General features: G+C 31.0%; 1 protein-coding gene across 2 annotated transcripts; it reads right to left on the bottom strand.

Annotated features, from left to right (window-relative positions):
• Positions 1 to 965: 965 nt before the first annotated feature.
• On the bottom strand, positions 966 to 25,958 carry LOC134713087 (serine/threonine-protein kinase TBK1-like). 2 transcript variants are annotated; one of them, XM_063574916.1, is made up of 20 exons: positions 25,894 to 25,958; positions 23,064 to 23,150; positions 22,286 to 22,402; positions 21,148 to 21,288; positions 20,605 to 20,734; positions 19,865 to 19,955; positions 19,274 to 19,364; positions 17,850 to 18,013; positions 15,680 to 15,790; positions 14,347 to 14,526; positions 13,743 to 13,951; positions 12,235 to 12,400; positions 11,309 to 11,549; positions 10,631 to 10,746; positions 10,321 to 10,437; positions 9,896 to 9,997; positions 8,691 to 8,787; positions 3,495 to 3,655; positions 1,674 to 1,772; positions 966 to 1,112 (listed from the first exon to the last, which is right to left on the bottom strand). In XM_063574916.1, the coding sequence occupies exons 3-20, from the start codon at positions 22,400 to 22,402 to the stop codon at positions 1,052 to 1,054; spliced, it is 2,394 nt and encodes a 797-aa protein (XP_063430986.1). In that variant the 5' UTR covers positions 23,064 to 23,150; positions 25,894 to 25,958; the 3' UTR covers positions 966 to 1,051. The 2 variants fall into 2 exon arrangements, with proteins under 2 accessions (XP_063430986.1, XP_063430984.1); XM_063574914.1 differs by lacking the exon at positions 25,894 to 25,958 and adding an exon at positions 25,654 to 25,686.
• Between the last annotated feature and the right edge of the window lie 327 nt (positions 25,959 to 26,285).

Below are 26,285 nucleotides of genomic sequence, written 5' to 3'. Positions count from 1 at the left end.
TTATTAAATCATATCATAATGCTATTTGTTTTTCAATGTAGTTTTGCTGATCAAGGGTTTGAATCAGAACAATATCAACTGTCAAACAGACTTATGGATGTTTTAACGGGTTAACACTGTTGTAAATCATGAACCTTCATTTGCTTAATGATATTTATGCTACTGTTCTGTACGATACAAACAAACAACTAGTCTCTTTAGGTTCTATGATATCCTAGCCTGTCTTGTTGTCACAACCATATTTCTGATCAAACACCTAATATTTGTTGCTTAGTTTGTTACGTTAGTGTTTAATATACAAATATGATCATTATTTTCCACATTATATCAATAATATAATTAACTTTTTGAATACTTGCGTTTCCAATTTCTCACGTTGTTATTTATACTTTTCTTTAATGTTGATTACAATCTTTCATAGATTAGTTGAAGCTATCATATTATAATCCAACAATAAATGCTTATTCTTCAAATATTTTAAATGCCTCCTTCAGCATTGTCCTTACGAAATATACAACAACAAACAGAATTGCAGTGGAATGTTTTGAATTTCCACTGAAGATTTCTCCATGAGTTAAATAACAATTATATGTAAAAAAAAAAAAAGTTTTGCAGTGAAATCTTTTCATGAACTTTGTCATCATTTTGCCTCAGTAGTCAATAAGTGTATACATATATAGTTACACAAAATATGTCTCTTTATACAGAAATGATTATTGAAGTAAGCCATAATACACTTCATAGGCTTTTTCATGTTACTCCAATGTATTTGAACACATTTACTCCAGCTGGCAGCACAGAGTAACTTTTTAATGGATGCACGGCTGTATCCATATTCACAGTTATAATGCAATGTCTGATTTTGATGAAATATGAGGAGATATCACAGATAATCCATGTGGAACTAATATCCCAATTTATATCACAGACTCTAGATCTGGAATGTCGTGAATAATTATCTTGAGAACATTTGATGGTGCTTTCAGACATTTGACAAATTAATCTAAATAACAAATTGTATAAATCCTAATTAACTAAATTGAAGCCTTTGTCAACTATCTGATGAAGCTTGAACACCTGTGTCAAAGGAGTCGGGTTTTGGTAAATTTTCACTGAAATAGAAAAACAAAAACATTCAATTGAATAATTGCTTAAAATGTACTGCACATGACTAAAAATAGTTTGTAAAATAATAAAATTAGTGAAATTGAAATATAAAAAGTAAATAAATTATTACTTATATCATATCAAACTTTTTTCCTCATATGTATAAAAATATATAAAAGCTATCTGCTTTGTGGCACTAGGTGGTTTGGTTTTCTGTGTAATTTTTTGTCATCTTTATTTTTCATATCTTCTTTAATCTTTGTCATTGTGTTGTCTGTTTTGCATCAACTCATGGTTTTTAATTTGACTCCTTGTATTGCCCCCTTTTCTCTTTCTTAAAACCATCTGTTTAAACTATCTTTCATCTAGAGTAACAATAATTCAATTAACAGTATCATCATTATTTGAACTCTAGTATTGTCTCACTTGTTATATTATCATACCACACCTCCTTATTTTTATATCTATATTTACTTCAAAATTTTATTTTTTTTATTTGTTAGGTTGCCATTTCATTGATGTATTATATACATCTATTTTTATTGATAGCAATCAAATTTGTTTACCTTAGTTCTTTTAAATTATAAGCTTGTGCTTCCAACTCTTCAGCATGGTGTTTCATTATACTTTCTATTTGTATGCTATCATTTTGTAGAATTTGAAAGCTGCAAGAAAAAGAAATTTATCTCCATTAAGGCCACGGTTTTTTAATTTGATGGTTTACGGATTTTCTCCATGAAAAAGTCAAGTCGGTTGGTCGGAAAAAAAAGAAAAAAAAAGATCTTTCAAGACCTAAAACTGATATGCAAAATAAATATATATATTTCACCTTTCTAATAATATGTTTGTCATACTATTTTGTCATCATTTTTAAATTTTAGTTCGTTGAAATATTATTGCTCAGCTGTAATAAACATCGCATGACATTGTCTAATAATTTCCTGTAATAAGGGATGCACGGACAAAGACGAAATTAAATCGTCATTTCACAGACAAGAAAAAGATATTCACGTCAGTAGCTCTTAATTAAAACTTGGTGAATAATAATAAGCACGAAAACTGATAAGGACAAAAATGTAAAAACGTCGTACGAAAATAAGTTTCAACACAAGTGTCAAAAACGTAATAGACTCGTCCACTGGAAAAACGAGACTATCGGGTTAAATAATCGTTGTCATGCATTCCTGTTTTTTTATCCAAATGGACGATATATTTTTTTTATTATCTATGATTTGTTAAAATTCAGTACTTAAACTCGATGTCTTGAACTTCCACCTGTCCACATTTGGACAAGTCTATTTCTATGAGAACATGCATCTTACAGACTGGTGGCAAATAAGGGAAACGAACTTATTGTTTAACTGGTTTTAAACACAGGTTTAAATCTTACTATTATTTTAAATTTTAACTAGTAGATAAGATTTTAAATAACGCAATTTTAAAAATAAACAAAATTTTTAAATGCGGTGACCCTGCAGATAGGGTGGACTTCCTGAAGAAGAAGAAGAAGAAGTTTCGTTCCGCAAAATAATTTGCGCAAACGACATTTCAAGGTCATTAATAATTGATTTGTCTATTTTTAGAAACGTAACTGAAAGTTTCTTTTTTCACAACAGAAAGTGTCACCACTTCTGTTAGTGATTAATGCATTTCATTTCATAAAAAAAGGATACTTTAATAATTTTTTCAGGGATAATACATTTGTTAGGGTCGGCGGGAACAAAAAACCATAAAAGTCAATTTTATTTTTATTCTGGAAATCGGCAAAATCGGGTCGGCGGATCCGTAAACCAACAAATTAAAAAATCCTGGCCTAACTTATTTTTAATGTAAGAAAGTTAAACAGTCTTCAGACCCCAAAGGTCTTTTAGCATCATGGTAATGTGATGCTATATTTCATGAATGTTATATATATATGCTATCTGAATTGGTTTTCTAATATAGATTATGTCATGGATGTCCTAATTTTTATAAACAAGATGGTATTTTAAATATTCCTGTCCACCAAGATGATAAATGTTATTATCAGAGGAGGAACACTGTCCTTAATTTATTATAATAATTTCTAGTTCAAGGTCAGATAAACATGTACTTCTTTTAATAAATTGACCAACACAATATTGTAGATGGATTATACAATGACAGAAAAAAAGACCAAATCAAAAATTCTAAATCATTATCGCTCAAGTGAGAAAATAAGACTTCTTAAAGGACTTGCAATCATAAGGTATAAACCTTAATGCTTCATAAATATGACAAATCGATGAACAAAAACCTAAAAAATGTATTAATATTATTCCTCAACTATGCAGGAGAAGGTAGATGAACAATTTGAATTAAACATTATGAAATAAGCTGATAAAGGTTGTACTGGCTGTTTTACTTACTCCGATTTCAGACTTGTCAATGTCATAGGATGGAATGATGATCTTGGCTGAAGTTCAGCTCCCATGGCCCCCAAATTGCTGGCTTCTACTGGTTGCCCAGTCATTTTGGGAATCACATCTATTTTCAGTCTAAGCAACAAGTCAGTACATCTCTTCACCATCTAAAATGTTTATTAGTATAATAGTAAACAACATGTATATAAACTAAATTGTACTCAATAGATCTATATACATTAGAACATTAAACGTTAAACTCTTTATATCACAACCTTAGCCTAAACATATCTTATCATGTTCACTATATATATGTATATACAACTCGTCTAAACATCAACCCAACAATGTTAGATCTGTAAATTTGCATTTCGGAAATTTTTGGTTCTTCCCTCGCCGGGATTCGAACCCATGCTACTGTGATATCGTGACATCAAATTGCCTGCACTGCAGCCGTCCCGCTAGACCACACAACCACCTGGGCTCTCCAAAAAAGAGCTTTCCCTGTTTATATATATATATATTGATTTATACAACAATCATACTTTTAACTAAAAACATCTTCAAATTACAGCCTTACACTACTTTAAATATCTGCATATCACAACATTTGAACTTTGTCTAAAATAATCTTCACATCATAACCTTGGTCTAAGAAGACCTTTGCATCACAACCTTTGACTATGATGACCTTTGCTTCAGGACCTTTGTCTATAAAAATCTTCACATCACAACCTTGGTCTAAGAAGACCTTTGCATCACAACCTTTGACTCTGATGACCTTTGCATCAGGACCTTTGTCTACAAAAATCTTCACATCATAACCTTGGTCTAAGAAGACCTTTGCATCACAACCTTTGACTATGATGACCTTTGCATCAGGACCTTTGTCTATAAAAATCTTCACATCATAACCTTGGTCTCAGAAGACCTTTGCATCACAACCTTTGACTATGATGACCTTTGCTTCAGGACCTTTGTCTATAAAAATCTTCACATCACAACCTTGGTCTAAGAAGACCTTTGCATCACAACCTTTGACTATGATGACCTTTGCATCAGGACCTTTGTCTATAAAAATCTTCACATCACAACGTTTGTCTAAGAAGACCTTTGCATCACAACCTTTGACTATGATAACCTTTGCATCAGGACCTTTGTCTATAAAAATCTTCACATCACAACGTTTGTCTAAGAAGACCTTTGCATTACAACCTCAGACAACCTTTGTCTATAACAACCTTTGCATCAGGACCTATGTCTATAGAGACATTTTGCATTATAACCACTGTCTATAAATATCTTCACATTACAAGCCTCAACAGTAAGGATGTTAACATCAAAACCTTAGTTCATAAAGATCTTCTCTTCACAACCTACACCTATAAGGTTTTAGAACATCACAAACTTTGTCTATAAAGATCTTTGCATCACAACTTATGTTTATAAAGATCTTTGCATCATAACTTTGTCTCTAAAACCTTGGCATCACAACCAAAGCATATAAGGACCTTTTAAAGTTTACCATAGGGTATGGGTTATTCTCATGTTGCGTGTCGTACATAAACTATTCAATTAAACTTTTTAAAGTACTTTTTTTTTTACATTACACCAAGAAATAAGAAACTTTGCCACAATAACAATGTGTTAGCAATGTCAGAAATGCTGTGATCTACAGGTTACAACCAAACTAAACAAAAAAGATATAAAATTTTGCTGACATGGAGGTAACATATAATAAAACAAAATCAATGTAACAAATCATCTGAAATTCAACCAAATTGGAAACAGAAGCAGATGGATTACAAATACAAGGGTAATGGAAAGACAACTTTCAGATTGCTACTGTTAAAACAAGGGGTCTCATCATCTAACCAAAAGCTGTCTTATGTGCAATATTGAACAAAAATCATAAGTTACTTTATCAGCAGCATCTATAACTGATAAAGTTGAAATAATCAAAAGAGATTTGGAGATGAATATACTTGTCAATAATAATGACAATATTGGTTAACACAGAAGTTAAGACACCACATCTGTCTAAGTGACAACAGACCATTCAAACAACAATATAGACAACTCCTCCAGCTTTGTAAAACAGTCAAGTAACGTCTTTAACAGCTTCTTGCAAATAGTATATTAAGATCGTCACACAGTCAATATGTATCCAAAGAGGTCCTCTTGTGTATATAGAACGAGAAAATCAGACTATATGCTTAATAAACTAAGACTAATAGACATATATGCATTGCCAAGAATTGCAGATCAGACTATTTGTGGACTATTGTAAGCTAAACAAACTAACAATAAAAGACAGACATGCATTGCCAAGAATTTAAGATCAGACTATGTGTGGACTATTGTAAGCTAAACAACCTAACAATAAAAGACAGATATGCATTGCCAAGAATTGAAGATCAGACTATGTGTGGACTATTGTAAGCTAAACAACCTAACAATAAAAGACAGATATGCATTGCCAAGAATTGAAGATCAGACTATGTGTGGACTATTGTAAGCTAAACAACCTAACAATAAAAGACAGATATCCATTGCCAAGAATTGAAGATCAGACTATGTGTGGACTATTGTGAGCTAAACAACCTAACAATAAAAGACAGATATCCATTGCCAAGAATTGAAGATCAGACTATGTGTGGACTATTGTAAGCTAAACAACCTAACTATAAAAGACAGATATGCATTGCCAAGAATTGAAGATCAGACTATGTGTGGACTATTGTAAGCTAAACAACCTAACTATAAAAGACAGATATACATTGCTAAGAATTGAAGATCAGACTATGTGTGGACTAATGTACGCTAAACAACCTAACTATAAAAGACAGATATACATTGCGCTAAGAATTGAAGATCAGACTATGTGTGGACTAATGTACGCTAAACAGACTGACTATAAAAGACAGATTTGCTTTGCCAAGAATTGAAGAATTAGACTATGTGTGGACTATTGTAAGATAAACAACCTGCTAAACAACCTAACTATAATAGACAGATATACATTGCCAAGAATTGAAGATCAGACTATGTGTGGACTATTGTAAGCTATACAAACTAACAATAAAAGACAGATATGCATTGCCAAGAATTAAAGACCAGTCTATGTGTGAACTATTGTAAGCTAAACAAACTAACAATAAAAGAAAGATATGCATTGACAAGAATTGAAGATCAGACTATGGGTGAACTATTGTAAGCTGAACAAACTAACAATAAAAGACAGATATACATTGCCAAGAATTGAAGATCAGACTAAGTGTGAACTATTGTAAGCTAAACAAACTAACAATAAAAGACAGATATGCATTGCCAAAAAATTATGATCAGACTATGTGTGGACTATTGGAAGCTAAACAAACTAACAATAAAAGATAGATATGCATTACCAAGAGTTGCAGATCAGACTATGTGTGGACTATTGTAAGATAAATAACCTAACAATAAAAGATTGATATGCATTGCCAAGAATTGAAGATCAGACTATGTGTGGACTATTGTAAGCTAAACAAACTATCAATAAAAGACAGATATGCATTTCCAAGAATTGAAGATCAGACTATGTGACTGTGTGGACTATTGTGAGCTAAACAACCTTACAATAAAAGACAGATATGCATTGCCAAAAATTGCAGATCAGACTATGTGTGGACTAATGTAAGCTAAACAACCTAACAATAAAAGACAGATATGCATTGCCAAGAATTGAAGATCAGACTATGTGTGGACTATTGTAAGCTAAACAAACTAACAATAAAAGACAGATATGCATTGCCAAAAATTGAAGATCAGGATATATGTGGACTATTGTTAGCTAAACAACCTAATGATAAAAGACAAATAAACATTGCCAAGAATTGAAGATCACACTATGTGTGGACTATTGTCAGCTAAACAACCTATAACTATAAAAGACAGATATACATTGCCAAGAATAGGAGATCTTACTGATTCACTAGCTGAAAGTATATTTTTTTTATCTGCAATAGACTGTAGGCATAAATATTATATCATCATGTGGATATCCTGGAGATGCACAATGAAAGAAGGTTATTTATGGTTGGTCAACTTAGAATCTTTGAATACTACTAGATCTACTGTGGATTCATTAATATTCGTTGTATACCAATTTTCGTGAAATTCGTGGAAACAGGAGAACCACGATTTCAAATGTTCAAGAATTACAAATTGTCTTAAGGAATGTATGCAGACTTTACCAAAACCACGAAATTAAATATCAATAAACATGCAAGTTTTCATCAATCCACAAAAATGTGTGCCCATGAAAATAAATGAATCCACAGTATTTGATTTCATTAATTTTTCTACCTTGTACCAAGAAGATATTAGAGTTATATTGCATTTTCATTTATGATGTTATCATCTAAATAAACTCATCATAGATACCAGGTCTATATTTTGTATATACGCCAAACGCTCGTTTGGTCTACAAAAGACTCATCAGTGACGCTCGACTCCAAAAATATTAAAAAGCCAAATAAAGTACGAAGTTGAAGAGCATTGAGGACCAAAATTCCTAGGCAATACCTTTGAAGACCAAATGGAAAATTTTCCCCTTGTACTAAACAGGATTTATCAAAACCATAGAAGCTTAGAGCAGACAAATGTTCTTTCTTCAAGAGAAAAGTGTAAAATGTCTCTATGTTGTCTCTGTAGAGGCTGTTGAGGTTGATCAAGCTAATATTGAAATGGCATTAACATACCAGCCATTAATATGTCAGAAGATTTGATAGCTATTTTCAATGATTTATCAGACAGTTCAACCAGATCAACAAACCACTTACTGATATGATGTCAAGATATCAGACGATCAGGACAAGAATGTAAACCAACAGCATTTCTTCAGGTCTATATGACATTGCACAATTGGAACTACCTATGTTGGTCATGCTTCTACCAAATATCATTCTTAGCTGCTAAAGAAGTGGGACTACATTTCATTTCTTGCTAATACACTTGCATTCTCAGAATTACAGCAAGAAGCAGTCTTAATCATTCCTCATTTCCATTCTCAATTTTAGATATAGTTAAACACAATAAGTTTGTAGGATGAAGGGTGTTTTTTAAGCTGGGGGAAGGTATGGTAGAGTTATAATTATGTTTTGCATTAATAAGGTGTTGTGTTATCAGAATATACTTTTCATTATAATATTTAATGTATACCTGTTCCATCCTCAGACTGAGTTTAGATTGACAATCTAAAACACTTTTGATGTTCTGGTCAACTTTTCCGGTTCTAATGAAATGTTTTATCAACATTCTACAAATAGAAATACTGTATTGTTAAAGTCATAAGAAACGAGTGACCGGTGAAAAATAGTGTTCCTCCAATTCTTGAACCAATGCATACAAACATCATAAACTTAGTCTTCTGTGCTCGAATTTATCATTTTTTTTGTGTAAATTTCATATAATCGTCAATTTTTTTTTCAATCGGTCAGTGTTGTTGTGAAAATATGGCAGGTAATTAAAGTCCGTGTTTTGAAGCCGAAGTTTAACGATTGTCACCTGATAGTCAACAATTGACGAAAAATAAACAAAAAAGCATGGAAATTGAGCACGTGTTTAACATGTAAATTCAGATAATAGTTTATTTTAAGGACATCCATGCGTATTGTGGTCACCGGATTTTTACGAGATGGGTCACACTGAGGTCACCTTGCATACGGAAACTATGTCGGGGGAATTGCTTGCTGGAAGGAAGCAATTCAAATAAAGTAAACTTCTTCTAAATATGAATAAATTAAAGAATTTTCTTCAGAAAAAAGTATATGTACATAAGTTTTATAATGAAAACTATCCATTGAGTTATAAAAAACATATGCATTATTTTTTTAATTTGAGGTTTCTTATGACTTTAATGCAATGAATTTATTTCTGGACAAAGACAATACAATTAGTGATTTCAGCAAAGTTATAATTCTTCATATCCCTCCTTTACAGATACTTTTCTCCCTTTTTCCAAAAGAAAAATCAATGCTTTGTAATTTTTGGATGCATTCCATTTGGATTACATTGGCTTAAAATGTGCATATGGTTTAGCTTTCTATAAAACTAGGTTTAATCCACCATGTTCTAAAGGAAACGCTGGTACCAATAGGTTATAATACTGGTACCTTTGATAAAACTTTTGAAACATGGTCACTAATTGATATATAGATATATAGAATTAATACACTAATATTTTTTTCTCTCACACAGTAGCTTAATCTAATTATGTAAAAATTGGTCTTTTGTTATCATTTCTGTTTCCTTTTTTGCAATGGTAGATTGTCCTTCTATTCATTACTCATCAAGTATATTAAATGAATGGACTTACTGAATGAACAAAATATTGATAGAAAGCTTTATAAACTAGCAATACTTACGCAATTTGTTTGTTTGTTACTTGATGCATTTTTGCTGTATTTTTCATGCAATGATCGTTCATCACAAACTCTAACTGTTCAATAAATTTTTGTATTCTTATCCTGAAAATTAAATAATAAAAAATCAATTCAAACTTGATCATTTTAAAGATATAGGAACTTCTGTCAGTTTATTGTTCTGCAACATCAATTCAAATATTACCAATAGTATTCCAATTTATAAGTTTTCTTTGATCTAAAAATTCTAAATTGTGACCATTCTCTGATAAATCGATTCTTATGAACACCTAAACTGAAAATTCAAACTTTTAAGAATCCCTTAAATATTTAACAAGATTACTTCAGCAAACAAAGAATTCTTTGCAACTGCCTGATAGTGTTTAGAAAAAAAGCAATTTAATTAAAAGACATTATGGTAATTTTACCTGTCACTTCTATGTGCAAACTCCTCCTCCTGTGACAGATATCTCTTTTTCCTATGATCAGCAAATGTTTTGTAGATTTCATAGATCTTAGTGGACAAGTGGTGTGATTTCTGAACACTAAAATGATATAACATGATATGGAATGACATGAATCAGAGAAAAGAAAAGGATTTTTAAATATTGTATAATCTAATTACTCTTAACATACCTTTTTATATTGTTTATCATTTTATTGTTAATATAAAAACAAGCATTACACACACACACACAAACACAATTCCTTATTTATATATATGCAGTAAACACATACCATCTATCTTCTGTCATACATCCTACACAGCTTGTTATAGCTTCCCTCTCCTGTTCAGTTACTTTGTCCACCAATACACTCATATATACTTTAATCTCCTCTGTTCTGTTCTCGGCCTAAAATTACATAATGTTGTCACATTTTCATTTCTTTTTTTCTTTCTTTCAGAATTCAAAACTGTTAACATATGTAAAATATCTACACATAAATATCACAATGTTTGTGAGCACTGGAAGGGTAAAGATTGTTTCCGCTTTGCAATTTTGTGATTTAAAAAAAAAACCATTCAATTGTATTTTGTCAGGCAAATAAAAATTTTGAGATAGAGTTATCTTCTTTGTTCTTGATTTTAGATTTGTAGTTGATACTATTTTTATGACAGATTCATACACGCATGACTTATGTAATTTTTAATGAATATGGTAATTCAAATACACATGATTTTGAGACTCAATTATCAAAGTATAACATATCCTCAATAAATTGAATGGTATTCTGACACTAGATAGGATCTAAATAATGATCTGAAGATTGTTTTAAATGTTTTAATTTCCATGACAGACCATGACTTACTCCAAGTGAAAAAATAACTAAGTTTGCCTTATAGTACCAGGCCAGTATAAAAAAAATAGTTTTATCATATATCTCAGCCATTTTGCAACTGGATAACTTAATTACCTTTTGTTGTGTTTCCCTTGGTGACTGGTCCCTAAGGGTCAAAGCAATATCTTCAATATATCTCCTAGCTATCAGACGTGTTCTCTCCTCTGATGCTAAACTAGATACGCTGTACAATATATCATGGATGACACCAAAAGTCTGAAAGAATGATTCTGTTCTCTTTTTAGTTTCCTCCAATAGTTTACACATCTCTGGGACACAGTTGTTTATCCTTCTTGTTATTCTTTGTATATATTCCCTAACAAACAGAATGCAATTTATTAAAATTGATAGCATCATGGCAATTTCAAAAGAAACCATCTTAATAAATGATGTAATCATGAATAATCTTATATTGATCAATATCCCTAATTTGCCTCAAAGTGAAAACCATAACTATATTGTAAATCCTATCTACATCAGATCTCTGTGTCATTATATTGGACATCTTGATTTTTTCAATTATTGACTGATCTGAACCATTTGTTGTTATTTTGAAATGAGGAGGACCAAAGAATATAGATGTCAAAGCTACGTTTTTGCAAGGAACTGAATTTCAAGAAAGTTCTATGTAAAATTGAGTATGTTTCTATTGAACAGTACACATCACCCCTCATGGTTTGCTCAATTGCAGAAAATTTAATCTCACATGGTATCCCAAAAATTAAACCACATATGTCTTGGCTTTTAAATGAGCTATCATAAAAATACAAATGTGTAAATTGTTAACAGACAATTAAAAAATAGAAAATTACTAAAAATAAAAAATAAAGATATTCAATTTGTAAATGAATCATGAAATTTGGTTTGTTGTAAAAAAAAATATGCAATTTTAAATGAAATAACATTATATACTCAATTATAGACAGCAGCTTACTTATTATCATATATATATATAAGGGACTTGAAGAATAAAATATGGAAAAGTGGTATAATTTTCTTACCTCAGACATCTCTCAGCTTGTTGCATGAGTTCCTGAAGAACTATAAGATCTTTGACTTGTACCTCTATCAAATATGAAATAGCTGAACATTTATGTCCAATGTGACTATCTTTGTCTAGAACTTTGTTTTCAATAGGATAATTGTCAGGAAAAATTGGATATTGAGCTGAAATAAAAATGCATATAAGTAAAACTAAATTATGGATCAGATAAAATATTGAGTGTTAATTATAACCCCAATGCTCCTAGTATTATTATTTTAAGGAAAGTATCAAAAGTTTCAGTATATTTAAAACAACATTATCACTGTGCTTCCTTGAAAATTAGCATAATTGCAATGTTAACCCTTTTTATTTCGTAATATAGCTAACACTAGGTTGGCTATGATCTGTATATGGTATATCTGGGTACTCTCATGTGTCTTAGGCCAGGATTTTTTAATTTGTTGGTTTACGGATCCGCCGACCCGATTTTGCCGATTTCCAGAATAAAAATAAAATCGAATTTTCAGGCTTTTTTTTATTCTCGCCGACCTTAACAAATGCATTATCCCTGAAAAATAATTAAAATATCTTTTTTTTTATGAAATGAAATGCGTTAATCAGTAACAGAAGTGATGTCACTTTCTGTTGTGAAAAAATGAAACTTTCAGTTTACGTTTCTAAAAATAGACAAATCAATTATTAATGACCTTGAAATGTCGTTTGCGCAAATAATTTTGCGGAACGAGACCTGTGTTTAAAACCAATTACACAATAAGTTCGTTTCCCTTATTTGTCACCAGTCTGTAAGATGCTTGTTCTCATAAAAATAGACTTGTCCAAATGTGGACAGGTGGAAGTTCAAGACATCAAGTTAAAGTACTGAATTTTAAAAATTAATTGGTATTTTCTTGTTTCATAGACAATAAAAAAATATCGTCCATGTAGATAAAAACGGGAATGCATGACAACAGATTATTTAACCTGATATTCTCGTTTTTCCAGTGGACGAGTCTATTACGTTTTTGACACGTGTGTTGAAACTTATTTGGTACGACGTTTTTACTTTTTTTTGTTATCAGTTTTCGTGCTTATTATTTTTTCACCAAGTTTTGATTAAAAGCTAAGTCAAATAACTGACGTGAATCTGTTTTTCTTGTTTGTGAAATGACGATTTAATTTCGTCTTTGTCCGTGTACCCCCCTTTTTTACGGAAAATTATTAGACAATGTCAGGCGATGTTTACAGCTGAGCAATAATGTTTCATCAAACTAAAATTTAAGAACGATGACAAAATAGTATGGCAAACATATTATTAGAAAGGTGAAATATATTTTTATTTTGCATATCAGTTTTTCTGTCTTGAAAGATCTTTTTTTTTTCTTTTTTTTCCGACCGACCGACCCGACTTTTTCATGGAGAAAATCCGTAAACCAACAAATTAAAAAACCGTGGCCTTATTCTAATTAGATAAAGTTTATATACCAAGTTAGAATGTACATTATAATTTTGTACATTAATACATACGTATATCTGGTATCATGATTTTCTTGACATCAGTTCTGTCTTTGTTGTATAGGTACAGCTGTCCATGGAGTACAGACGTGGGATAATTATGTACCTCACATGTCATGTCATTCACTATCTCTTCTAGTTCTCGGTTCTGGAACAATATTAACTGCTGTCCTGATGGTATGTCAGATTCCATAGCTATCTTTTCCTGGACAGCTGCATACCTATAATAGTAGGGATGTCAAATTTATGTACAATAATGTAGTTCAACATAACCAACTAACATAATTGAAAATTAAAGAAATGGGGCATTCATCCACGACACAAAATAAATACATAAACAGCAACCAATACAAAACACAAAGGAACTGGGCTTTTAATGATGTTCTTTATCTCAAAGTGACTAGATCTAGTTATAATTATTTCATTCTCTAGTGATCATACATGAATGCATTGACACATTCAAAAAAATTCATTATAAATAAGAATCTGTAAAAATTTTAATCAATCAATTATAATACAGGACCAACAATGAATGATTATTCAAGACAATTCATGCTTCATTTCTTGAACCCCATAATGGTGTAAATAGAAAGTAAAAAGATTAATGTATCATTACCTGTCACATTTCTCTACATAGATTTTGAGATTAGACCCGACACTACAGTCATACAATCTAATGGTTAGCATGTCCTGTATCTTAAACACTTCACGAAAAAACTGTTCAAAACTCCATCTTCTTCTTTTATCACTCTCTAACATATTGGCCAGCATGGGTACCACTAAACATTTAAGTCCTCTGCAAAAACAAAATTCAGTCAAATTTTTAATATTGGTAATACTAGTTAAATTTAACAAATTAATTAAAACAAGAATGTGTCCACAGTACACGGATGCCCCACTCGCACTATCATTTTCTATGTTTAGTGGACCATGAAATTGGAATAAATTCTCTAATTTGGCATTAAAATTAGAATGATCTTTTCAAAGGGAACATGTATACTAAGTTTCAAGTTGATTGGACTTCTACTTTATCAAAAACTACATTGACCAAAAACTTTAACCTGAAATTTGCACTATCATTTTCTATGTTCAGTGAAGCGTAAAATTGGGGTCAAAACTCTAATTTGGCATTTAAATATGAAAGATCATATCATCGGGCACATGTATACTAAGTTTCAGTTGATTGGATTTGAACTTCATCAAAAACTACCTTGACCAAAAACTTTAACATGAAGCGGGACAGACGGACGAACAGACGAACGGACGCACAGACCAGAAAACATAATGCCCCTCTACTATCATAGGTGGGGCATAAAAACATTCCATGTATCTGAGAACTGGCCATAAATTCAGGTCGTATACCGTAATTTGGCTAATGCAGAATTTTTACTGGTCTGATACATGATTTTAACTTCCAGTTTCTGGTTCAAAAAGGTGTCAGAGAATGGAAGTGTGTTCTAAGCTAAATGTTAGATTTCAACAAGTTTACTGCTAAATGTTAAGAATTTTCATATGTTATAAACCAACCTGCTGGTTTACTGAACTGCCAGTTAACTGACCCACTGAATCACTTTGATCCGCCAGTTACCATGGTCAACGTATCTTTATAAAAAGGAGGCAAACATTTATCCACTATTTTGCCTCTGATGAAGGTCCCTTTTAGACCTGAACTGGTCAGGCTATAAAACATCACCAGGGGGTGTTAATTATGTGTATTGGCATATACTATACTTGTATGCTTACAATAAATTAAGGTAGTTCCTTTCTGTAAAATACAAATGGTGCAAAAAAGGGCCTTAAGTTATTTATATATATTTTTTAATCCAAAAACAAACTTTAAAAAAATTCTGAAGAAAAATTAAAGCAAAGTCTGTACATTAAAACTGGTGACTGTTTATGGCTTCTTGTTCCTTTTAAAATAAGCACAGCCCAAACAAAACTAAACTTACAAAGACAGACGACAAGTTCCTGGAAGCTCTTTACTCCATTCTATATCTCCATTCTGATATCTTTGTATTCCAGAGATAACTCCGGATTCTTTTGTTGACGTGATAAGGAACCTGAAAATATTCAATATCTTATTGAGACATCTTTTCACAAAAAGAATTTGCCAAGTCTCCTTATCAATATCATAATAAACACTAAAATGTCTCACCTGCATTTCTGACCATCATTAATCTAATCAGGAAAACTAAATATTGACATATGAACTATGAAAATGAGGTCAGATGAACACTGCCAAACAGACAGGTAAACCTTACAACTATTCCATACACCAAATAAAGTTGACCTACTTCTTATATGATCTGAGAAGTTAACCAAACCAGAGAAACTGAACATTAATCTTTGAACCTATGAACCATGAGAATGAAGTCTAGAACAAATTGTAAATGCCAGACAAATATAAACACATTACAACCATTCCATACCCCAAATACAGTTGACATATTGCTGATTGTATTTGAAAAACAGACCAAAACATAATACCTGAGCATAATGTCCAATGAACCATGAAAATGAGGTCAAGGTCAGAAGAAACCTGCCAGAATAACACGTTCTCCTTGCAATCATTTCATAAACTACAGAGCTCCAGATAAGAATTCATAAATTGGGGTTTTTACCCACCATTTTCTAATATAATTGGGTGATAAAGTTTTTTAATTGCATTATCAATTCCAATTCACCCCTCAGGTTAATATCAAATTTGGTTTTTCACCACCAAGCTCCTTTATGTATTGGGTTTTTTCATCGACACAATATTGAATATTTAGGCTATTTCAACCCCAATTTTTTTCCATCTTAAATTAATATGTTTCTGTCTTTGTTTATCTTTTTTATTTGGTTTAGGGTTATGGTTAGGGTTATTTGCTAGCTGTTTTATTTGGTTTATTCACTGAGGAGCAATTGTAGGTTTAATTTGTGCCCCGTTTCAAACCTTGTGCCAGTTTTGTATTTTCTCACAAAAAAGGATATGTGTATTCACAGGCACTCGTCTTATACCTTTATATAATAAATTCTGAGACCAGTGCCTGATCAGTGGCTGTGTGCATGGTGTGTGTATTCATTTATTAACCGTAAAATGAATAAAAAATAGTATATAAACTAATTATACTTGAATGATTTTCTTTTATTCAATTTACATAAATCTGGGTTTAGTTGTCTTTTATTAGAACTTTTGAATTCTGATGCTTTATCACTTCATAATTGATTGGGCCTTTCACTTTTTCCAACTGAATTCGTTTTTGATGAAACCCCGTGTTTATTAGCAATGTTTTCGTTATGGTACGCACACATGCCTGTGCGTTCCATGGACGCTTCCTAAAGACACTGGCTGAGTCTTGTTATCATTATAACTTTCCCTCAGTTTTCCAAAATAAGTCGAAAACATGCTTCTATTCAATATTTTAACCGGACATTCACTTTTGTTTTAATTCGATGTATGTTTTGAAAAATCCCGAGCAATGCGAAAAAAATATGACTACATGACACACGCTAATTTGATAAACACCGAGAAGATCGAAATATTTACAAAAACACGTGTACCTATTGAGCAACGGAAAACTCAAACAGGGACCCATTTCAGCTACTTGATGCAGGGATCTATTTTTAGAACAACAGGAAATTTCCAATTATAAATATTATAAAAATAGTTTACGCAACGACTGTAAACAGATAAGGGTAAATAACACAAACGGTAGCCAATAAAAGGGTTGAGAACTCATGGTTTTGGCATATAATTGGGTTTTCCGTTGAATTAATTGGGTAGTTTAACCCTTTAATGGACAATTGCATTGGGTTTACTATTATTTGTATTGCGTGATCACGTAAATACGCAGCTTATCTGGAGCTCTGAAACTACATATGGTTGACCTATTGCTTATAGTTTCCAATCTAATATGTAACTTTAACCTTGATCACTGATCAAAAATAAGGTCAAGGTCTGGTGAATCCTCTGACAGAAATGTATATCTTGTAAGGAACCCACATATAATTATCCTATAACTCATAATTAGTAAGAAATTCACATGATGAAATTTTTTCAAGCAGTCACTGAACCATGGAAATAAGGTCAAGGACAATGAAGATATGACAGATAGTAGTTTTTGACAGATATCTTACATGGTCTGGCTATTTGACCTGCCACCATATGGCTGGAATGGTAAGTGGCCTGTTGCCACATGGTAAATAGTGACCCCTAGAGACCAGATATCAACACTAGCATCAAATTCTTGGTACGGTACTGAATGTCTTCTTAGAACAGCTTTCTCATACATGTTGGGATCCTTTCGAAAGAAAAAAATATATTCTTTATTTGTTATATGCAAAATTCTACTGTATGATGTCAATAAAATCAATATTTGACTTGCAAAACTGCACCTACTCCAGGGTTTCCGCTGGCGGTCGCCGTTTCGCAATTTGGGAAAAAATAATAATTGTGGCGATTAAAATTCGTCATTGGCGAAAGAATTTGGCGAAAGAAATATATATAACGATTTATTTTCAGCCATCTTGTTTATTTACTTTTTTCGAGTTTCTCTGACTTTACCGATCAGACAATACTCGGAATTCACCTCTAACTCGTTAAGATTTTGACAGAAAATCAATAATCAGCTGATTGCATTTATAGCTATTGTCAGCTACCGACATCAAAGGACTAATTAATAAAGGTGTTGATTGTATGATATGGTTAAATGGCTTCTGTCAAATGTCACAAAGGGATTTATAACCGCGTTGCGAGGCACGTGTTAGAAGCAAAATTGTTTACACTTCCTCTCCTTCTTTTAATGATAGTCCAGAAAAGAACTGTTGTTATGACGAAAAATGTCCAAAAGCAAGGAAGGTCTCTGATTTAAATCTTTATCATTTAACTTTCATTTAGATCTTTGATTTGAGTGGGTACTTTAAAGTCGTTTCACTGACACACGTGATTCAAGCATATAGTTTGACTTTTTTTACGAAAGTTTGAAGTAGAAAAGAAAGCTGTCGTTATGAAGAAATCTATTCAAAAGGTTGGCATGAGAATAACCCTTCAATGTAATGACTACACCTTGCAAGAGGAATCAACTTCAAGTGATAAGGTGTTTTGTTTTGTTGTAAAAACCACTTCTTTTTTAAGGAGCAAGGGGAGAGGGGCTGGAAAAAAAGTAAAAAAAAAAAAAAATATATTTGTGTTACTTGGCGAAAAAAATGATAAAGTGGCGAAAAATATATTGTTTTGGCGAAAGGGGTGGCGAAAAAAATAATTGACCCAGGGGAAACCCTGACCTACTCCTATTTTTTAGGACTTTTGGGGCCTATAAAAAGAATGTAGTACCTGAATTAAAGGATTTCATGGTTGAGCTATTTCTAGAAACGGTTAAGAATCCCGTTTGAAGTTATTGTTTTTATGATGTCCTGTTTTGCCATGATGTAAATTGGACCAAAACCATTCATTAAATTTAATTTAGATTTGTACATTATCTTAAGCTTTGATGTTATATATTTTTTTTTAAATTCATCAATAGAGGATAGCAGTACTGTTTTTTTTTCTTCAACAATCTTACCAAATATTCTTCTGTTCCATAAATAGATGTAAAATTTTCTTCATCATCTAATTGTCTAGCAGCTCCAAAGTCTGTCAGTTTGTAGATGGATCTAAAAAAATAATTTCTCTTTATTGAAATTAAAACATGCATGAATATATTTGTAATAAATATTTTCATTTGAGATTGCTGATACTAGTTATTCAAATAAATTTTATTAAAATACTATGAAAAAGATTGATGTGAGAGCACTTACAATCTCGATTATCTTTTTCAATTACGTTTCCATGGGATATATCACAAACACTCCCCTCCCCCTTGACACAAAAAGTCAACTGTTCTGCCATAAAAATTCTTCTGAAAAAATTGCTGATGTAAACCTTTGACATAAGTTTCATTGAAGTTAATTGAGATATTATTTGCATTTCATGAACAATGTTAGGATCTTTTACTCGGACAAATAGTAAGCATGTATAATGCTATCTTGACTTCTTATTTAAACAAAATATTTAATTCACTAAATCTTAACTGATTTTTAACATTAAAAATTTGAACAGTTTTATATGTAAGACCATTGTATCTATCTCAATAAGGATATAGGTGCATACTTACTGGCCTGTGTCGTCTATAAACCTCATTATATTTCCTGGTTTTAAGTCTCTGTGAATTATTCCCATCTGTCGTAAATACTGCATTCCACTTGCTGAAAACACACATGGAACAAGAACAAATAAGGAGAGTAAAAAAAAATATGAGAAAAAGATTCAAAAAAAGGTCTAATTACTGATTGATTTAAACCTGGTTTGAGCTGATCAAATTTCTTAATATCTATTTAGTAGGTTATTATCATATTCTGATATTAATATGAATATGGCCTTACAGAAAAAAGTCAAGCATTAATGTTTTGTTTGATATCAGCGTCATTGAAACTTTTTTACTGGAATCAAATAAACAATTGTCTGTTCTGTAATACATGTATAACATTCAATACATTTATTCACAAAAAAAATGTTAAGTCTGGTATAAAAATTTCTGATCAGGTACGTCCTTAAAATGTTATCAATAGGAGTGCCATTACTTTATTATGCCTGGGGGTAAATTTGGTATTGTGCAATTCTTATATTGCATGAAAGTTCTATACTCTCATGACTATGCACGAAATATTTGCCACTGAACATATAGGAACGGCCAATCAATCAATAAGATTTCTATCAATGAATCTTGGAACTCAAATATATAATGAAGTGTAATAATTGAGCAATGAGAAGATATCTGAACTCTAGCATCTGGTAATGAGAAGGAAAACTAGTTGATTCCCTTCTGACATGTAATATCTATAAAAAAATATTTACCAATGTCAAACAATACAACTAGAAACTCCTCTTCTGGTAACCCATATGAATATTTAGGCTGGTCTAACATAGAGTATAAACTTCCTCCCTCACACAACTCCATACCCATGACATAATTTCCTGATGGTGACTGGAAAATAATAACATAAAAATAAAGAATGCTGTAGTATAAAACATGTAGAGAAAAAGTCTGGTTATTCAGGCAGATTAAAGAAAAGAATTTTATAATTTGGATGTTTATCTTATTATTTTATGAGTGTAAAACATAACCAAAGCTTTTAAAGCATAAAATGTAGGTCATAGTGACCTAAATAATTTGAAAATATTTTATACTTTTCAATACAATTTTGGCAGTGAAATATACCAGAGATATTGTTATTGATTGCAACATTTCTATCAGTCACACAAGTGTACAAACCTTAAAGTAATAAACAATTCCGATCCCAAAAAGTGATTACAAAGCAAAAATTAAATCCATACATGACATCTCTTGTATATAGGCAATACAATGGTAGGGTAATTCATTTAAAATAGTTAACTTACATCTCTTTCCACTGCATAAATTGTGATGACATTTCTGTGATCTAACTTCTTCAATAGATCTATCTCCCTTAAAGCTACTGAGGCAAAATGATGAGACACACGTTCATGAAAATATTTCACTGCACACACACATCCATTTGGCTGAAAACAATGTAGAAATATTATTATGATTAGTAAATAACAAGAGAGAGGCATTTTTTCCTTATTTCAAATGTTTAGGGTAGATTGGGTGACTTTTTCTGAGCATCCCTTTTGGTGATGTTGCAAAATTCTTACACAGCTACTTTTGCATACATACTATTTCTGTACCACAAATATGTATTACTGGAATTTACTTTTTAAAATTATTGTAATATTTAGGTACCTGTATTTTACAGTACTTTTTTAAAATTTGTACTTGAAATTTAGGTATTACAGATTTTTCGTTACTACCATTACATTTACAGCATTATGAAAGTTTTTCTATTTCAATTCTCTTAAAATTATGATTTTCAAACATGGAATATTGTATTATTTCTGTACCAAAATATTTAGTACAAATCAAGTACTGTAAAATACAAGTACCTAAATATTACAATAATTTTAAAGTAAAGAAATGGTACTAAATATTAAAAGTAAATTTTCAGTACTACATATTTTTAGTACAGAAATAGTACCTATGCAAAAGTAGCTGTGTAGGTTTAAAATATTATGTCAAGTATATTTCAATATACAACAAGGAAGATTAAACTATCAAAAATTTAAGCCTTGTTAAGAGTATTTAATTTTTTAGAAAAAAAACTTTTACAATCAAGGGCAGATAATCATAATAAATTTGATAGGACAATGTGTTTTTTTTAAAGAAAATAAGACATGAACACCTATTTCTATTTCATATTCAGCAGGTATTACAACTGTTTTATTTGGCTCTTTGGTTGGATTGTTCTCTCTTTGACAATATCATATTTCAATTTTCAAGAACTGTGTTGGTAATAGCCCAGTTTGACCAAATATTCTGAAATTTTGAAGCAACATTCATTTGTTGTGTATGTTTATTTTGTCTTTAGAGATCAACAGGCAGTATTATAGCATAAGAAGGCTGGACTTTTGTATCAGGTGATCAAATACTTTTTGCTTTCAGTTTCTGTTTTATATTTACCCTTCTCCTGGCCTTGTATACAACAGCTGTTGCACCCTTCCCTAAAACATCCCCTTCATTCCAGGAGAATGTTTCTGTGGATTTCCAATTTTTATTTTCTTTGTTAGATAATGACATCTGAGAAATATTAAATCACAGTTATTGACATGTATTTCTTAGTTAAAGTTGTTTCACAAAAGAGAGTTGTCTCATTGGCACTCATTCCACATCTTCTTATATCTATTTACAAAACAGTTTTTTTTCCTACAAGTATTTCTGAAAATATTGGTAATATTCCAATATCATCATGATATATGTTTTGGTGTGATAATTCATACTGTTCCTTATCAATAATATTAACTGTGCCATTGTTTCTTCACTAGATGTGCATTAAATGAGGCCAAAATATTAGAAAATCCAAAGCTTATAAAAAAAATGATAAGCTTATAAACCAAATATATGTAAATAATACACATAGTAATTATTGTGTTATGATGCTCTTAACAACAACCTAAGTTTTCATTCACATTTTACATTGTTATTTTTATCATAAATCAGAAACTTGTTTTACACCACATTATTTATGTAACTTTCCACATCCAAGAGTTGGTAGTCGCTGGTTGTCATTGATTGATCAATCATCACTAATACATTATTTAATTTAGTCAGCTTAAGTAAGGAAACTCTTATTGTTAAAGGCAGCACAGTAAAACGTTTTTGTTTCATTTCTTTTCTTTGGTGTTTGGTGGAAAGATGATTAATAATAAAACATCTTCTAATTTTTTATAGATTTACTTACTCTATTTTTTTCTTCATGGTCACAGTTAAAAGCAGTTAGAAGATACAAATTTCTACATCAATAATTTTCATAGAACTATAGCCATATCTGAAAACATATGATATATAATTAATGGTGGACATTTTTTTTTTAAATCCCTTTTAAGTGTAACTATTCAACTTCACCATATAGCTATCCCTTAATAATCCAAGCTGTACAATATTTATACAATTGTGCTAGCATGTAAAATTTATTAAAGATTAAATAAATATCATAAATATTATTTTGTAATTCTTATTTTTTATTGACAGATTTTGACGATTGAATAGTTTCCTCTTGATTGTTACTTACTTCTTCTATTTCTATGATCATTATTTTACGCTTGATTTTGCTGAAATACTTTCTGTTTCTTCATTGTTCATGTTCGTTTTATATATATATATATATATCATTTGACTGTTTATTTGTAATAGTATTGAAATCTACAGTTAATTGTGGATTGATGCTCAAACGCAACACATGTACTAAAAGATTAAATTAACTTTTTATCGCAGGCACATTTTTATTTGCCATTTGAGTCATGTAATTTAAGCATAACTAAATAAGTGAAAAGATAAAGGTATTGAAATAAGTGAAAAGATAAAGGTATTGAATTGAATGACAAATATTTGAGCAGAAGGAGTATATTGAACAGATATATCATGTTATGGAGGGGTATTTGCGAAAAATACAAGTCGAGGGACTTAAATTTCCCGAGCCGCTAGGCAAGGGAAATTTTGTCCCAAGACTTGTGTTTTGCAAATACCCCTCCATAACATGATTTATCTGTTTAATTACACCGAATAAATTTTAATTTAAACTCTTTGTACTAGGAAAAGGAAATATTTATTTGAGGACAAGTACTATCATAAAATATACCGCGGGAACTATACATGTACGTTCACGCTGTCTTTATGTAACGTCATATCCGAAAAAAAATTGGCGGGCAGATGCTCGCGAGGGTAAAAAAGGAATATCCAAAATGGAAAATACCATGGTATTTGAGGCATATTCACCGACAGTGGTGAAAAACAGTCAGATTCGTTTGAAATGAGGAAAAAATGTTAGAATATGCGAAAAATACAATGGCTATCAGCCAATCAAAAGCTGGCTTTCTTATATAAGGTGAAATTAGAAAGTAAATGAGTAAAACTTAAACTTGTAAATACTATTCAGAGTCGTTTTTGTCTCAGATTTATACATTGAAGATTTGAAGTATTATATAAGTCTGTACATAGTAACTTTAATTTAGTATTTGTTGTACAGGTATTATGACAGAGTTCTGTATGATGGACTGAGATGTTGGTTGAGCCATTAACAAAATTGGTACCTCATTTGAGGTAAGAATGAGTGTTTGATCTTCATAAATTTGAAAACAACTTTTAAACATACTGTATAACCTATAATGGTTTACTTTTTAAATTGTTATTTGGATGGAGAGTTGTCTCATTGGCACTCACACCACATCTTCCTATATCTATGTATAAATATAGAGTACACATTAAAAAACTATTTGGGTTTTTAATAATAATTAACAAAAACATGTACCCAAGATGTACTGTTTTATATCTTAAATTTTAGTAGACTCTCACATCATGCACATGTCAAGAGTGTTCTATCAGTAATTTATCTACTATCATGACAAATCAGACCTGTGTTATCTATGGCTATAATACATGTTGCAAAAATTGTATAAAAAGCGATAGCAAAACCTTTAACATAAAGTGATAAAACAAACTTGATGTCATGTTTCACAAATAATAAAAAGTATACACTGATGATGTATATAAATGTTGTTTTCAAACATTTGAATGCTTAAAGGTGTACAGAATTATTGTGATGAATTACCTGTTGTGAAAAGCAAGTTTTTGTGAGCAATGATTTTTTTCAATGCAAACATCTTATTTAAATATTGCTTTATATACCAGGTAGATCGAATCCTATCAAAGATATAAAATTCCTCAATTTGTTTGGCTGTCTAATTAAATATATATCAAAATTTGACAGCTTCCTGGTATAAATGGTAAATAAGGAAGAAATTATAAATCTGGGCAAATTTTTTTTTATTTGTATATATATGCAATGTACTATAAATGTATGGAATCATATCACCAAATTTTACTGGTCAGTCAGCATATGATTACATTAACATACTCATAAGATGATGTTTTCTGAAAACCTTCCTATAAATAAATGTTGATCTTGTTGGTGTAATTACATAGTGCTTAAAATAGAACCTGATCATGTCTATTTCAAGATTTACTTTTTATAATTATTTCATATAGACATGAGATGTGGAATGAGTGCCTATAACAGAAAGATATTTCTTTTGTGAGGATTACAACATTTAGTGTCTGTATGACAAGTGGCAAAGCCATAGTTAAAAGATTTTTTGGTATCTTTTGTTCATTATTACAACAATTAAGGATAAAACACACAAATTGTTTCAAGGCAATTGTGTACATCAAACATTGTCAAAATGACATGTTTAGAAAAGGAAAAAATAATAATCTGAAAACACACAATGTTTGGACATTGCCTGCATGGAGGAATTATTAACATATGAACTTACGGAAAAGTGAAGCTATCGATTCTTGAAACCTTTCAAATATTTATGAAATGATACATAATTTATTAGTAATTATATATACCTAAAACAAAATTTAGAACAAATAAAAGAGTCATCCTCAAAATGTTTATTTAAGACGTATTAACAAATAATAAACATGAAATGTAAAAAAAAATACGCATTACTTTTGTTGTGAAGTAAGTGGAATATCTAAAGGGCTTGGTCTTATCACAACGTACATACATTTTTTGGGAATTACCAATTCTAGTCTTAAGTGTATTTTTAACAAATGGAAAGTCCCACATTTTTGAAAGGGAAGTTACTGGGAAGACCTAAAAACCTGAACACGAACCTGAAAAGACCTGTATATATATGCATGTCGAATATTCATAAGCTCTTTCTTTTTATTTTGTATTCAACATGTTTGCTTCATATTTTTGGATTATGTTAACTTATTAAAAGAAAACGTTAACATTTTATCCAAATGTTAGAAAACAACAAATAATGAAATAGGGAACACTCCTGTTTTTGTATCAGGTCCGTTCGCACCCAATCGGAAGGAACTACTCGGCCCTTCTGGTTGCACGAAGAAATAGCGTTATTGTATAAACTGGACCCCTGTTGTGTTCACTTAT

This window comes from Mytilus trossulus, chromosome 1 (genome assembly GCF_036588685.1).
Source record: "Mytilus trossulus isolate FHL-02 chromosome 1, PNRI_Mtr1.1.1.hap1, whole genome shotgun sequence".
Lineage (NCBI taxonomy): Eukaryota > Metazoa > Mollusca > Bivalvia > Mytilida > Mytilidae > Mytilus > Mytilus trossulus.
The sequence above is the reverse complement of the archived record's forward strand: the minus strand, read 5'-3'. Positions and strand labels throughout refer to the sequence as shown.

Bases quoted from the DNA above. Each gene is read 5' to 3' on its own strand.
- LOC134713087 (XM_063574916.1), bottom strand. From the start codon at position 22,402: ATGTCATTATCTAACAAAGAAAATAAAAATTGGAAATCCACAGAAACA. The intron at 12,401-13,742 runs GTATGTATTAAT...TTTTTATTTCAG, and splicing joins AATCATGATACCAGATATAC to CTCAATATCCAATTTTTCCT. The intron at 3,656-8,690 runs GTATACATTAAA...TAAACATTTTAG, and splicing joins TCAGTCTGAGGATGGAACAG to ATGGTGAAGAGATGTACTGA.